The sequence below is a fragment of the Aythya fuligula genome, chromosome 15, assembly GCF_009819795.1.
Source record: "Aythya fuligula isolate bAytFul2 chromosome 15, bAytFul2.pri, whole genome shotgun sequence".
In the NCBI taxonomy this organism is placed as follows: Eukaryota; Metazoa; Chordata; class Aves; order Anseriformes; family Anatidae; genus Aythya; species Aythya fuligula.
Genome location: NC_045573.1, coordinates 2,065,198 through 2,081,339, shown reverse-complemented (window position 1 = coordinate 2,081,339; position 16,142 = coordinate 2,065,198). Strand labels below are relative to the sequence as shown.

The following is a 16,142-nucleotide window of genomic DNA, read 5'->3' as shown; positions in this document are numbered from 1 at the left end:
CAAATACACAGGTGCTCACAATGGTGTGGACACAACCACATTTATTAGCAATTTCCTCATCAAAAAAAGGCAGGGATTCTCTGCCCGTTGAGTGTCTTGGGGCAGCCAGAGAGGGAAGAAGCAGAGAGCAGTAAAATGCAGCTGGTTAAAAACCAACACCCGTTGCCCACACAGAGGAGAGGCTGCAGACACACACCCAGCGCAGTAAATTAGAAAAGGGCAAAAGAAAAGTCTGGGAGCCACCCTCCCTGGGTGTCCCCCCGCAGGTCGGCACGGGGGCTCCTGTGGGCTGGGGGCACGAGGGACCCACGCAGAGGGCTGGTAAAACCAAGCACTGCCACAGAAATGCCTTTGGAGATTTTTTTTTTTGCCATAAAGTGAATATCCAACTGTAAAAAAACGTGTAACAAAAGTTGATATCACTCCAGGAAAAATTATAACAAGGAGGATGGGAAGGGACTTTTTCTTCTTTCCACCATGTAGAAGGAATGTGGATATGGGCTATAAAATTAATTTCCTCTTTCTTACTAAACAGTGCCTTCTGAGCAGTTCAGATAAATAGCAACATTCATTCTTCTCTGCACCAAAATAAAAAAGAGGAACTTTTATCGCTTGTGTATTCCTGTAATTATCTTGAGAAGCCTTTTTTGTTGACAGCCAGAGGTCAAAAGCCGGTCTTGCTTTCACCTGATCTCATAGACTTCTGCAGAGACATTCCAGATTCACGCCAACACAAGAGCCATCGGAGCCGGGCTGGGGACACACAATGCTGCCATTCACGTCGGGAAGACGCCCGGCTCATGGAAAATCACTTCTCGTTCTGCAGGCTGTATCCACACGCAAAATGGAAGAAAGGAACAATGCACGAAAATGCATTTGTACAAACAGCACTAATTTCGACTCAAAACGCTCTTCTCTGCATATAAACTGTGCCACAGATCAGAGTTTAGGAAAACGAAATGGGAGACTCATACTTTGAGTGTAAATCGAGGCGTGGGGAACGAACTTCTGGTGCCCTTCGAAATTTCCAGCACACTCTGAAGCCCGAGAGACTGGCTTAACTCAGAGCAATGAGTTTTCTCTGCCTACCACCTCCTTGGACATCCATTCGGTCGCTGAATTTTACTCGACGAATTTGCAGTGGGTATCACCCACTCCGCGGGCCGACAGAACAAAGCTGAATGCCACTATTCAGCCCCGGCTGTCCGGGGGGAGCAGCTCGTGGGGGCTCCCGAGGGCTCGCCAAGGCTCACGTTACTGCCCTTACCTGCTGAGCGCTGCGGATCCACAACGTTTTATTTCCGCAGGCGTTACTAGAAGCTAGCTTGATTTTCCAAAGCTCGGAGAGAGTGAGTGAGAACAAAAGGCCAGTAAGCATGGATAAAAGCAACTGGATTTAAAATCTGCATATTTTTGACACGCGTTTCCTCGGCGCTGTCACCAGGCTCGGCTGGGGACCCTGCGGCCACCCAGGGCTCGCACAGCACCCGCGCCCAGCAGGAGGGGAGCGCGTCCCGCAGTGCTCGGCCCTGCCAAGGATGTGCTCTCGCTGCTGGGCAGAGCTGTCCCCAGGCGTCCCCCGCTGCGAGGACACTACAGCTGGCACGATGCAATACTGCAGCAAGAGAGGGGACGGCTCGGAAAGGCTTGTGGCTATGTGCAAGTCTGCCTGCAGAGCCCAGCGCTTTGTGGTACCCTCTGGAAGCTGGTCAGGAGGAGCTGATCGTGTCCCCACAATTAATTCCTTCTGCACAGTGGGAGAATGTACCTGCAGGGACAGAGCAGGCTCCCAGGTCACGGACTCAAGCCACAGAAATCCCCCTGCCATGAGCCAGATCCTCAGCTGGAGATGCTTTTGGTGCGACTTTTAATTTCATTAATTTGAGTGTTTTGCAACTCCACCCCACACAGATACTTGACTCTGTTTTAAATACTAATCCAGGCATCAGTGAAGTCATTGAAAGCTTTGGCATTAAACATCAAGAAGAAAGTAAAGATAAGCACTTATATTCCCTCTCTCTTTTTTTTTTTTTTTTTTCCCCCCAAGCATGTCACTTTGGAGAGGAAGTCCTACATCTACATGCACAACAGGCAAAGCCAAAACGCATCAATTTTTCTAGCATGAGCTAGAATAAGTCTTGAAACTTGCATTGTAACTGGAGGGAGGGGAAAGAAGAAAAGAGTCTCCTCTGCAAGTTACTCTGCAGCTTTGGCTTATAGTGTAATAAAGTCATTTTGCCAGAAGTTTTGTAAATGAGCACAGAGAAAATGGTGTCCAGTTACAGACACTCTGGCAAGATAGGTCTTGGCAGAGGCTGCAAACAGCAGATTTGCTTTGGGACTCTGTTGTTCAGACTTTGTTAATGTTCTTGAGCTTCATTAATTGTCATCACATTTATTTTCTCCGTGTTAAAACATTTTCCACAGGGCTGCACTGCAACCAAGCCCTGAGTGCATTTCTCAGGCAGGGGCAGCTGGATTTCCCTAATCCCAGCCCTTTCCTCCCAATTAGGGCCCAGCCTGAAAATCTCACACGGGTTTGTCTCAACTGGTGAAACCAAACTGCAGCTTAGTTTATATAACCAAGAAAAAAAAGTCACGAATGTAACTATTTTAATGACTGTATTTAAAAAAACCACTACATGCAACATATAATTTTGTTGCTATCATAATTAAGAGGTATTTACACGGGCTCACCAACCAGAAAACAGAATCTGTTACTGTAAAATTCCTACGTGCTGTACAGAACAAAATGAACTCAGCTAAAACCATGCAGTCTGACCTTGCAAAGCCTTACTCATGTGAGCAGTCTCACTGAAATCCTATGAAATCCTTGGGATTACTTGCATAGAAATATACTCCTTGAGGAAGTAAAAAAAATAAAAGTCTCCTAGCAAGGCACCATTTAAATACAAGGAAAGGGAGCAAAGGGAGCAAGAATAAAAAAATAAGAGAACAGAAATCCTTGGTCAACATATTTTATTCTGAGTAGCCTCTTTCAAAAGCGTTCTCCAAGTCACTTTTCGGCACAGAAATAGGCTGAAGTAGAAAGAAAACGTAACACAGACTTGATAAAAAGCAATTTTTAATTTTATCAAATTGATCTGTACAAAAGTTAGCATTGCTTAGTCAGAAGCTAGTGAAGAGAACAGATAAGTAACAGCCAAAGTCTTTCAAACTTTATACAGAAAAATAGATTGCATAAAAATGAATTTTCTGTATTTTCCCCCGCCCCCACGACCCCAAAAGGAAATATGCAAAAAATATTTTTAGAAAAAGAGTAGGAAATGTAGAAAAGGTAAAAAGATGATAACCTCTGAAATGTGTTTTTAGATTTACAAAGTTTTTAAAGGCACAAGTTACCATAAAATAGATGGTTATTATATGCTCAGCATACAATGGAAGAAGTAGAAATATATCAATGAAATATTAGTCTAAAACTAAGTACCTAAATTTTTTTTTTAGTGGAGAAGATTTTAGTTTCACAGCTTGATGGATGATATCTGGTCCCTAGAAGCCAAAAATCAAAGCAGAAGTTGATAATTCCTCATTAAATTACATCTTCCTATAAAGTAGTCCTGGTTCTGAAAGTGTACGAAGATCCTGCAATGCCTTAAATCCAATTTGAACGCCTGAAAGCAGGTAGCCAGAAAAATATCTTGCTGTCTGCTCCTTTTGCAATTGTTTTAGCCTCCGAATTTAATTAGTAACTTTTGCAGCAAGCCCTTAGCGTTGCACTTCCCTCCCTCCTTATTTTACATTCCCATTTGAGTTTCCTGTTCATGACCAGGTCTGCGTGAGGCAGATTTGTTCAGTCCCTCTCTCAAGCACGACTGCTGCAGCGGTTCAAAACAAAAAAACCCAAAAACCAAAGAAAATCTAGACTCATAACACCATTTTATTGTATCATCTCCACTATTTTTATGCTCCCTCCCCACCCCATCTTTAAAATCTTTTAAAATTCTACTTTTTGCACAAAATTACTTCATTAATTAAAAGACAAAATAATACAGAACATAAATACATATTTAACAGATTTAAAAAAAAACAAAACACTTTAAGCTTCCAAAAACAAAACAAAATGTTAATTACAGCCAAACCTTGCTTAGAAGAACTCTTGACTAAAAAACAAATACTTCAGACATTTAATTGGTTGGTCCCACCAGACTCGTTTGTTCCCACAAGATTGTTACACGGAATCGCCGGGTTTTCGGTTTTCATATGCGTTGGTCCGAGTGAGTTCTTGCCCTCAAGGTTGGTCCGTTTCTCACATTGCAATAGACCCTTAAAGTCTTGAACGTCTTTCCTTTCCCCCCCGCCCCCCGCTCCATTTTTGCACTTGTCAGCTTCCACGACTAGAAAGTTCAGTTCAGTCCTCACAGAGGAGTCAAATGGTTCTGTCCTTCATTTATTCAAAAGGAATCACCGGTCCTTTACTTTTAATTTTTTTTTCCTTATTTATTTATTTAAAGAAAAATAGAGCTCTGTCCTTTCGGAGAGTTTTGAAGCAAGGGGACATCCAGTCGCAACGAGCAGAGTTCCCAGTGGCTCAGGAGGCACTTCGGAAACTTATCGCGGCACTCCACGTTCTTCGTCTTCATTCCTTCATTAGTGCATACGTTGGGGAAGCCCTCGGGGGCTCCACGCATCCTTTAAGGCCTCGTCAGGGTTGTATAGACCGGCTGGTCCCAGTTAGCAGTGGGGCTGTGGGCCGGCGGGATGGACAAGCCGTTGAGGATGGGCGTCGCGTAGGGGCGCCGCGAGGAGTGGAAATAGGGATACTGGTAGATGCTGGAGGGGTAGCCGGGGTAGGGGTTGTAGTAGTTGGAGCTCTGGAGGTCCGTGTAGTCACACTGGGAGCTGGAGAAGGAGGCGGCGGCCGTGGCGGTGGAGGCGGTGGTGGCACAAGCCTGGGCGCTGTAGGAGCCGTAGTCGGAGTGCGCGGGGGAGCCGTGGGACTGGTCGCTGTAGTGGCTGGGGCTCAGCTGCTCCGTTTTGATGTGCGGCCTTTGCTGGCCCGAGTCAGCAGACGACGGCGACGCCGAGGCCGGGCTTTTGTGAGTCCACACCTGGTTGGCCCCGCCGGTGCCCGTGGCCGAGTGGGAGTAGGACGCGCCGTAGGAGCCGGCAGCAGCGTTGGGGCCGTGGTCGGCCGGCATGGCAGCGTGGCCATTGAGCGGCAGGTACTGGTCAAACTCGTGCACGTCGAAGGTCTCCATGTTGTTGATGACCTCGCTGCTCAGCTCCGAGATGTCCACGTTGCTGAAGTCAATGTTCTGGCGGCCGCTCTCCACGAGGCGGCGGCCCTCGTGCTTCAGCTCCTGCTTGCTGCCGTGGTGGAGGTCAGTTTTGGGGGTGGTGGGTGGGGTGGGTGGCCCGTGGGTCTGGCCTGAGGACAAAGGGACAGCAAGGCTTTAAGGAGAGCAGCCACAAAATACCCAGTGCCTCCATAAGGCCAAAAAACACTCATTCTTTCCCCCTCCCAATAGGGAGAGGAAGAAATTTAAATGTATAGCCCCATGTTAGAAGTGGCTGACATCCCCCTGCGACCATACCCTCAGGTGGGATAAACTGCCTGCAAAGCTTGCAGCAGGGAGATTTTGGGGAGCAGCACCCCACAGAGGTCTTTCCCTGAGGCACAACGGGACAGCCCCACTGCACAAACCGCCCCTCGCCTGGGAGAGGAACCCAGGGGGACTCAGAGGGACCCCTCGAAGTGGGCAGCCTGAAGGCAGCCCTGCTTTCCTGGAGCAGAGCAGCTGTCCCTGCAGTGAAGGAAGGGGCCAGATCCCCAGCCAGGCTGGGCGAGAGCGCAGACGCGTCTGAAGCTGCAGGACGTTCGCAATCCTCCTGGAATCTGTCAACACGCACCCAGTGCCAATTCACAGCGCTGCTGAGAAGCAGGGAGATTTGGGGGGACGCTGCATCTATGGTGCCCACTCCCCAAGCACCCTTCACATGCTAAATGCGTTATTAACCCTATCACCCTGCAATTGATTTCCACCCTCCTGGTCCTGCTGCAAAACTGGGGTCCTTTAGCACTTTGGGGTTTTCCTATTGCACAGTGGACTACATGAGCACTTAGTAACTAAAACTGTGGCCACGTTCACAACCTGGTGTAAAACCACAGCTCCCAGGGCTTCAGATGCACCCAGTCCCACCAATATTCCCACATGAGCTTGGGGGCAGATGAGCCTGTGCCTGCTGGCAGGTTCGGGTCTCAAACCAACGTGCCCAGGACCTACAGGATTTTTGCCCACAGCGCCCTTTACCTGCGTGATCGCCGTGGTGGTGGGAGTCAGCCATGCCCCCCAGCCCGCTGTCCGCTTTGTAGATCTGCGTGCCCGCGTGGTGGCTGAGCTCAGCTCCGGAGTCGGAGTCACTCTGCCCAGCTTTTACACTTTTCCTCCTCCGTGGCTGGTATTTATAATCCGGGTGATCCTTTTTGTGCTGGACCCTGAGCCGCTCAGCTTCTTCCACGAACGGACGTTTCTCATTTTCACTTAACAAACTGGTTGGGGGTTGATTTTTTTTTTTTTTTAAGGTAAGGAAGAGAAAAAAAAAGTCAAAATTAATGTCATCCTTAGAAGTTTTTAAACTATTTTCATACTCATATCCCTGCTTCCCATGCACTGACCAAAAAGTTCACTGCAAAACAAATTTGCAGTAACAAAAAACTAAATCATACTGCAAATGAATATTAAATTATCAATTATAGAAGTATGAAAAAAGCATCCATTACAGATAGATACTGTTAACCAGGCAAAGCAAAATCCCCCTGCCCATTTTAAATGCCACTTTTTATCCTTTAGCCAAATATTATTCCCATGTTTGTCCTACAAATGCTACCCCCTCGCCACAACCAGCAGCGCTGCCCATTTCCAGCTTTGTTTAGCCCTTACAAAGAAACCACGAAGGCAACAGCAACAGGATTATTTCTTTTTAAACTCTCCCCCACCCCGATCTCTCTTTGCAAACTCCCGGGGAAGGCTCAGCCCGCAGTGGGAGCATCGCTGGCCCAAGCGGGTGGGAGAGATGCGGGTTTGGTGCAGTCAGAGCCGCTGTAACACGCAGTAAAGCGCAGCTCATCGCGAGCCCTGGAAAGCTGAGCGCCCAGCAAAAAGTTTGCATCAGCGGGTAGCGCTACAGATAACAAGGGAAATGAGAGAGCAGATTAAAATTACCGCTAAAGACGGGCTTGCTTAGTTTTACAGCTTGTTAAGCTGCAAGCAAGTAAAACCAGACAAAAAAATAGGAGAAAACATTATAAGAGACGCAATAAGAAAAAAATCGGAGTTTCTCAGGGACAGGGATGCTGGAAGCAAGGGCAGGAGGGGGCCGGGGCTGCACATCCCGGCTGGGGCAGGGGAAGTCCGAGGGTGCCGCAGCAGGGGCAGGACCCGCAGCGGGCTCGGCGCAGCGCCCGGCCCCGCAGCGGGGTTTTTCGGCGGCCGGCAGGCTGCGGGGGGATTCCTGCGCTGCGCTCCGGAACGGCTCGAGAATCCCCCGCGGGCAGGCAGGCAGACAGACGCGAAGGAAAGGAAAAAAAAAAAAATAGAAAAAAAAAAAAAAAGGAAGAAGGAAAAAAAAATTAAAAAAAAGGAAGAAAAACAAGCAAAAGCGAAGGGAGGTCGGCGGCCGCGCACCCCGCGACGAAGCCCCTGCGGGACCCGCTGAGCGCTGCGGGGCGGCTCGGGACTCACCGCCAGAGCTTGCCCAGGGTCTTGCTGAGCTCGGCGTTGTGCAGATGCGGGTACTGGTCGGCCAGCTTCCTGCGGGCGGCCTGCGCCCACACCATGAAGGCGTTCATGGGCCGCTTGACGTGCGGCTTGGCTTTGAGCGATCCGTTGCCCCGCACGGGCATGGGCACCAGGCTCCAGTCGTAGCCCTTCAGCACCTGCGAGACGGCGTCGCGGATGCAGGCGGGGAAGCGCTCGTCCACCTCGGCCGCGTCCACCTTGGCTCCCAGCGGGGCGGCGCCGGGGGGGCGCTGGGTTGGCTGGGGGGCGCAGCCCAAGCCCTCGGAGCCGGCGGGGGACAGCGGCGAGTCCGAGTCCGAGTCCACGTGGGACATGGAGCTGGTGGTGCCCGCGGGGCTGCACGGAGCCTCCAGCGCTTTGTCGTGCTCCTCGGTCATGTTGAGCATTGGTGGCCGCGGGAGGGGCGGGCGGGCCGGCCGGGGATGGGGGGCGAGCAACAGGGTGGGAAAGGGGAGGGGGGCGCGGGGCTGAGCCGCCCCGAGGGCGACCGAGTGCCCGGGCGGAGCGGAGCGGCCGCGCACCCCTCCGCGGGCTGCCGAAAGTTTTAAAAAATAATAATAATAAAATGGAAAAAAAAAATCGAGAAGTGGAAAAACGCAGGAATAAACGCTGAAAGTCTGGGATTTCGGCAGGAAAAAAAAATAAGAATACTGGGAAAAAAAAAAATAATAAAGGAAATTGGAAGTCTCGCTGCAGTCCCGGCGCCCCGCTCCGCGCCCCGCGCCCGCCGCCGCGCTCCACGTCCAGTGCGAAGCGGGGCCCCTGGCAACAAGTGACTTTAAGGCGAGGGCGAGCGGCTCCTCCCCCGGCGCCGCTTCCCATTGGTGGAGCGGGCGGAGCTCATTTCCATAAGGGGCGGGGCCTTGCAGCTTGCCCGCCCTCCCGCCGCCCGGGCCCGGTGCCGCCGCTGCCCCGGGGCGCTGCGGGGGCTCCGCGCTGCTGGGGGACGGGGACGGGTTGCGAGCCCCCAGAGCCCCCCGACGGTCCCTGGTCGGCCCTGCTCGCCCTGCTGCACCCCCTCCCGAAGCCAGCCCGGCTTTTGCAGGGTTTTTTGGGAGCGTTTGGTTCTCGTTACCCGCCGATCCTGCCTCTGCTCGGAGAGAAGCGGCTCCCAAACCCCGGGTTTAGCTGCTGCTTCCCCGGGAAAAGCAAGATTTCAGCGTGAAGGGCAAGATTTACAGGAAAAAAAAAGTGGATATCGGGCAAATGCTTCGAGCGTTTCAGCGTTTAAAAGTAATGGGAATGGGGGGGGGCAAGTTGTTTAATTGCTGGATTGTATAATCAACATAAAACATATAAACTTGAAATAAAGTGTGTGCTTTGAGTTTAAATGTAACGCCGGCTGTGTCTGTGTGTGCCAGGACGTGCGTGTCGCTCCTAGGGGAAAACGCGTGTGCTCCGATAAAGCGCAAAGCAGGATTTTGTATTTTTTTTAAATTTCCCATTTCCTTATTAGTAGAATCTTTAAAGATTTCAGCTTTCGGTTTCCATAGCCACAAAGCGAATTACCTCTGGGCAAAGATTTTTTTAAAAAATATAATTTTATAAAGTGTCACTGAAAAACAAAAAGCCTTTAAGCCCCAAGCCGTGCTACATCTGTTGGCCTCGCGAGCGAGGAATAACCGAAGGTCTCTTCCAGGGCCCAGGCCAAAGCTTAATGAGGTTGTGGAAGGGTTTCTGTGTCCCGGGGCTTCAGACCGGCGGTTCAGCAGAGCTGCTGGACGCTTGGCAGAGCTTTTCTCAGTTGACAAATAAATAGCATGCATTTCTGTAATGCCTGTCACTGCGGGATCTCGTAGCTCATAGCGCTAAGATTACCCCACTGCATTTCTATGAGTCAGGTAAATTGTATTTCATTCATTTCAGGGGTGGCTGAGTCAAAGCAATGATCGCTGCTCTCAGTGCCTCTTCCAAAGGCAGCCTCTCCTCTGAGTGCCTTCCTTGGGAGATTTGAGTCTTGCTGCATGGCTGGGGCTGTGGGACAAGCTGGTGGAGGTGGGGATGAGAAATGGGGCTCAGATCCTCTCCTCCCTGCCTTCAGTTATATGACACGTTCCTGTAGCAGAAGCCCCCAAGGACAGCCGGGACTGGCGATGTTGGTTTTTCCCCCCTTGCGTGCTGCTGCCTCACACAGCTCTCCGGCTCTGCCCCAGGCAGGGAAGTGCATTTCCCAGCCCACACGCTTGAATTCCACTTTGTCAAAAGCAGGGAGGAGGAAGAGGAGGAGGAGAACTCTCAGGAGCTGCTGCTTCTTACTCCGGAGGTGGGCAGGGGGAAGAGGTAGTGCCTGGAAAATGGGCAGGGCACGTCCCCTGCCTCACGTCTGCTTTGGGGGTCTTGCAGAAACCATCTCATGTCCCAGCAGGAGGAGGGAGCTGCATTGCCCTGCCTCAGGCCCCCCTCCGAGCCACAACGAGTGGGTTCAAGTGGCATCATTTGTCTCACAGGGGCTCAGGCTGAAATTTTGGGCGACAACGGGCCCGTGGAGTTTGCACAGGGATGGGCAAATGATGGAGCTGTGGGACAGGTCCTGTGGTGACACCCGTGATCCAGAGCTGGCCTAAGGCTTCTCTGTCTTGCCCCAAAAAGCGGTGGTAGGGCAAAGATGCAGCAGAGCTACCGAGTGAAGCAAGGAAACTCTGCTGGCTGGGAAGGGCACAGACATCAGAAGAGAAAGAAGGGCACAGCGGGGACAGAAGTGACAGGTACAGCCAGGCCGCAGCTTCAGTTCCGCAGAAAGTGCGAGCGTATTTTTATCTTAGTGATTTTGTTTGCCGGGCTCCTGCTCTGTCCTGGTTCACGCCCTTTGGTCTTAACCAGAAGGGGTTATTTCCTCACCATCCCATTATACCATGCCTCAGCGGCCAAAGAAGAAACAGACCGCACGGCCTGCTCTGGGGAGCTCGTGCTCCCTGCTCGGGGGAAGCGATAGGATGAGCGGCTTCTCAAATTTCCATATATCTTGTCACTGGCGGTCATAATTTACATCTCGATGCTCTCTGGACAGAGAGTAATGTAAGTGATTCTTCCAACCAGCAGCTTATCAGTCTCGCAGCAGCTGGGAGTGACAGCATTTGGTGCTGGTGTCTCCTGCCCTGTTTTTAAGGTGATTTGGGTTATTTTCTGACTCCCGGCTCAGCTCCAGCACAGCCAGCAGCAGCTCTCGCAGGAGCGATCTCTGCAGCTCTGCGGGGATGGCTGTGCTGCAAATCCCACTGCGATTTTCTCTGACGTGCCAGGGAAAAGTTCCCAGCCCCAGGAATCAGAGTTTGCAGACAGAGGGAGCGGTCCCCAGTCCCAACCTCGGGACCTCCAGGACAAGGGTGCAGGTCGGGGAGAGAAGCACCAACATCCACACTGCCCAATGGAGGCTTAAACAGAGCACCTGAACGGGGTAAGCTTAAGGATTTGGGGTGGAACAGGGAGATAAAGAAGCTGCCTGTTCTTGGCAGAGCAGGCACATCAGGCACCTATACATGTAGGCAACGTTGCTTCATTTTTTCTGAAGTCTGACACTGTCTCCAATAAAATTCCTGGCCAGCTTGCACCAGCATTGCTTGGGATCAGGCATTAAATACCACATCTGTGTGCTTGGCTCCATCACTTTGTCACTTGTCCCCTGGTATCCCTCAGAATCACCGTGGGCCAGGAGCACCCTGACCTCCCACCCCGGTTCCTCTCCTCTATACCTACTCTTTCTGCAGGAGCACTCATGTGCCTTGGCTTCAGACAGTCAGTGCCACACTAAAACAAGGGAGAGGACATTTTGTCATCCGTGTAAAGCAGGGAAATTGTTTTCAGAGCGTGTGGGAACTGTTGCACTCGTTGGGAAATGCTCTGCAATGTGCACTCCCTCCCTGGCCGGGGAGGCCCAGCCAAAAGGTGGGCTCTATCGCTCCATCTGACCAAGTGGCAAAGTTATCATTTTTCAAAAATTGGCTACCTTTGAACTGCGAGCAGGTTATACATGGGAATTTCAAAGAGCAAATAGAAAGGGCTTTACAGGGAGAAGAAAAAACAATCCCTAATCAGATAAGAGTAACCTATGCATCGTGTTAAAATAAGACTCTGACATCTGCAGGATTAATGCTCTGCCCAGAGGACACAGCAGTTCCGTGGCAGTTCAGAGATTTCTGTGAAACGAGGTTCAGTCCTTCTCAGGAAAGCTACTGATTTCTAACAGGGAAAAAAAAAAAAGAAAAGAAAAAAAAAAAAAAAAAAAAAAAAACCCCGCACTCTTTTAACTTGAAATTTTAACTTTCAGTTAATTTCAATTAAAATAGTATCTGAAGAGCAGAAAAGCTTTGCTCTGAAGAAGAGCCGTGGCACTGTGTCCAATCTTACACTGTGTGCTTGTGAAGGCTCCAGCACACAACCGGTGCCTGCTTGTACAACTCTAAGCCTGGATTTATACTGCTCAGCTGCTTGCAGATCAGTTTTGTTCCAAAATTTGTCATCCATTCGCATGAGATGAGCCTTGTTGCTCTGGATAATTTGGGAATCTAAGGAGTCAGATCCATTTGGAGGGGTAGAAGGGACAGAACCTTTCTGTAAATTTTAATGAGCGCTGTGGGTATTTGCTCCTCAGCATTTCCATAGCTCCCACCACTGTGCTTAGCTGTGCTCACAAAATTCTTGGTGTCACCTGCACAGCAGGAGTGAAAAATGACCGTGTGCTCCCATCTGAGTTACCACGTTCCAGTCACTGTGTGCTCCCACCACTGCAAGAACAAGTTTTTATTGTGCAGCCTCATCCAGAGCCCATTATTAGAGACATTTCTGTGGATTGCGAGGAGCTGGGACTTGAGGCTCGCATCCCAGTGACTGGAAGCAAGCTTGCACCCCTTGCACAGCTGCTGCAGTCTGCTGAGAATAGGGTGAAAAGAGAGAGGCTTAAATATTAGTTTAATATTAGTTTTTACTGCGTTAATGGGGTGCTGAGCTCATGTGTCCCTCCTTTTTCTGGACAGGAAAGGTTTGGCAGCTGCAGGACAAAGTTAATGCAGGAACATGTCCCCCAGCAGCTCTTTCCCAACCCGCGAGCGTTTACCTGGCGCTGATACAAGAACCTCTGCACACCTGCACTGGGCAGGACTCCACTGACCTCTCTCCTGCTTAAAAGGCAAGTGGAGAGGAGTGCACGGAATTCCTACGTCCTGTCCTAGGTTTCAGCATGGCAGAGACATTAGTGAAAAAGGAACTTATTGTTAGAAAGCTTTAATTTCAAAGGCAACGAGTGCTTCACGAAAATCTTTACATGTTACGTTTGGCATAGAGGGGAATTTCTGCTAAAATAAAATAGCTCTTACTAACAAATGCTTTTATGATTATTAATTTTTAATATCCCAGGGGGAAACGTTAACGAGTGGCTTGTTCTGAGTTTTCGTCGTGCAGCTCTCGCAGCCTGCCGTTGCACACTGGTGCTGGCAGCCACGGACCCAGCGGTGAACGCAATCACAAACCCAAAAGGGACAGCCGTCTCTTTCGGTCTCCGAAAACTTGTATGTGTAAAGACCAAAACCAGCAGAAAGGAAAAGATATGTCAAGGTGTAATTCCTGTTCAAACATTCTAAGATACCAGTAACATGGCAAAATTTGGTTTTGAGTGATCACCGACACTTTACGATGACAATCACAGTTTAAAAGCCAGGTAATGCACTAGCAAGAGAACTGTTCCTTCTTCTTGCAGACTAGATGTCATTTTTTTTTTTCCAAAATAATGGAGAACCGCAGTTTTATCACTTAGGATTACTGCGATTATTAATTTTTTGTCCTAGAGTACCGCTTAGGAATCCCACTTCTGAATCAACACCCCCTTGTTACAGACGCTGTACAAATACAGTAGGAAAAAAGTAATTCTTCCTCCAAAAATCCTTTTCAGTCCTAATCCTGCTAACCCTGGAGTTAAAGATCGGATTTCCACAGGGAAGGATCAGAGATTTTAATGGAAAAAATATTACCGCTGGAAAAATCTTGACTAGTGGAAGGAAGCTCCCAAATTCTTTGTGAGATCCCCATCTCCCATTTAGCAGACACAGCTGAATGCTCAGTGGGATTGTGTGTAAGAGTATTATATGTAAGTGAATGTATGTTTTCTTTAGAGGAGTCCCCAAATGTTAATGCTGCTTTACAAAATAGTTATTTCTGCACACATTCGCTTTCTCTGTTTTATTTAAACCCAATTCCTGGCAGCCAGAGGGGGGAAAGACTAGACCTGAATGAACACAGAGTAATTTAGGGTGCCAGGGACAGCAGGGTTGAGGTGCTGGTGGGGACAGCTGCTGGGTGCTGTGACAGTAAATGCTTGTTTCTCTGTCACTTTTGCAGCTGTTTGGAACACAGCAAAATAGGGTCGGGCGGGGGGACGTGGCGGCTCGCATTTTGTTGAATGAAGATCAGCATCAATGATGCCTCTGCGCCTGCCTGCGGGCCTGACATTTATGAATCGCTTTCCCTTTGAGACGAGGGCTCAGAGCCTCGCTCTTAAATATCTCGTTTGTGTTACTTGCTTGGTTTTTACGTTGTTTTCTTTTATGATACCTTTGTTTGGAAAGAGGGAATGCAAGCAAAAATCACATCGTGAAAATAAAAGCTAGTAAAAAAAGTGAGCAGAAAACCAAACACAGATGACAATCCACACAAAGCTGCGTACCAGCCCGAAGTGCAGAACGGAGAGGAGGTAATTTAATGTTGTAATCCACCATTTTATTGCGCGCTTTCCTTTATAGCTTGATCCATCTTCCAGTAGAGCTAAAGGGAAGGCTTCTATTGCCTTTTATGAGAGTTGGATCAGCCCGTTAGAGTAACAACATTTTTATGCAATTTAATATACTTAAACTTTGCAGCTCGTATCGATGCAAGGCGCCGTTGACACACGACGTCCCCCGAGTGCGGGTCGGTTTCGTTTGCTGCTCCTTGCCGCTACTGTCCCAACCTGCGCATCTGGCAGACCTCAGGGCGATCTTTTGCAATGGAAACCAACCGCGTTCAGCATCCCCTTCCCAGCTCCAATTATTCCCTTTTTCCTAAATCTTTAGTCTAAGCCCTCCACTTTTCCTCAGTAATTTCCTCAATTATCCAGTTTGTTTTACAGACATTGCCATTTAACGTGGAATTTGCTGTAAAAGTTTCATAAAGACCTCACAAAGGAAACCATTAGCTTACATCTATTTAAATTTATCTAGCCAAACCTTGTGGCTAATCCAAAGGGAGAGCGAAACTGCAGTGTACCCGCGGCCTTTAACAAATAGCTTATTTTTCTTTGCCTATACAATGCACTATTATGTCGTGTGTGTGGTGTGTGTGTGTGTTTTTTTTTTTTTTTTGTAATGAGAACAATGCAAGCAGCAGTGATGGGAAACTGGAAAAACAAAAGAGGCATTTATAAGGGACTGGTTTACAGTCTGAAAAGCATTGAATAATGTTACACCTGATAACAGATACTTTCTCAGAGACCATCGCGCAGTTTAGCAGTGCGGTATTTACTCAGGCGGGATGCACCTCTAAAAGCATTGATCACGACTGCCGAGGCCACTTTATTAAAATGTTTTTGGTTAAAGAAAAACACGCATAGCTCAGCACAGAGCCAAGTGTTTGGTGGCTGTAAACTATACAAAGTAGAAATCACGGCAGCATCCGAAACAGCCGAAGCGGCAAAGCGGGAGGGATTTTTGGTGAAATCGTGCACGGGGCCGGGTGCTGGGCGCTGTGGGGACAGTGGGTGAGCTGCAAATTGGGGCTGGGGACCCGGGCTGGTGTGTGGCCCCGGTGTGTGACACTGAGCCGGGTGTCACCGGCACGCCTGGCACCGGCTGCTGCCATCCCTACAGACTACGATGGAAAAAGGGGTTTTAGAACCCCAGACTCATTAAGGTTGGAAGAGACCCCCCAGAATCATCTGCTCCAACCATCACCCTACCACCACCGCCACCCACTAAACCGTGCCCCTAAGCACCATGTCCGAGCCAGCCCCTTCCCCTTTACTCCTTTTCTGAAAAAAGTGGCCACTTTTACTCCTTTTTCGAGACTTCCTTCCTCATTCCAAACGATCAGAACACCCAAAACCCCATTTTTATCCCCATTTCCTTCCCCTACCACCCCCCACCCCCCCCCCCCCACCACCCCCGGCGGGGCTGCGGGGCCGTGTGCGCGGGGGCACCTCCACCCCCGAGGACCCCCGAGGACCCCCGGGGGATCCCCGGGGACCCCCGAAGACCCCCGAGGGGACCCCCTTAGGACCCTTTAGTGCCCCCCCCGGACCCCTTCATGCCCCCGGGGGCGGGCCGGCCGCACGCATGCTCTCTGCAGGCCGCGACATGGCGGCGCCCAGCGCGGCACTGAGGCAGCGGCGGGCGGCACCGGGTGGCGGCGGCGGCGGCCCCG

The 16,142-nt window shown here is 50.0% G+C and overlaps 1 protein-coding gene across 1 annotated transcript; it reads right to left on the bottom strand.

The window, feature by feature from the left end:
* Positions 1–4,443: 4,443 nt before the first annotated feature.
* Positions 4,444–8,496, bottom strand: SOX8 (SRY-box transcription factor 8). The gene is made up of 3 exons (XM_032197816.1): positions 7,704–8,496; positions 6,273–6,511; positions 4,444–5,389 (listed from the first exon to the last, which is right to left on the bottom strand). The coding sequence occupies exons 1-3, from the start codon at positions 8,144–8,146 to the stop codon at positions 4,653–4,655; spliced, it is 1,419 nt and encodes a 472-aa protein (XP_032053707.1). The 5' UTR covers positions 8,147–8,496; the 3' UTR covers positions 4,444–4,652.
* Positions 8,497–16,142: the final 7,646 nt, after the last annotated feature.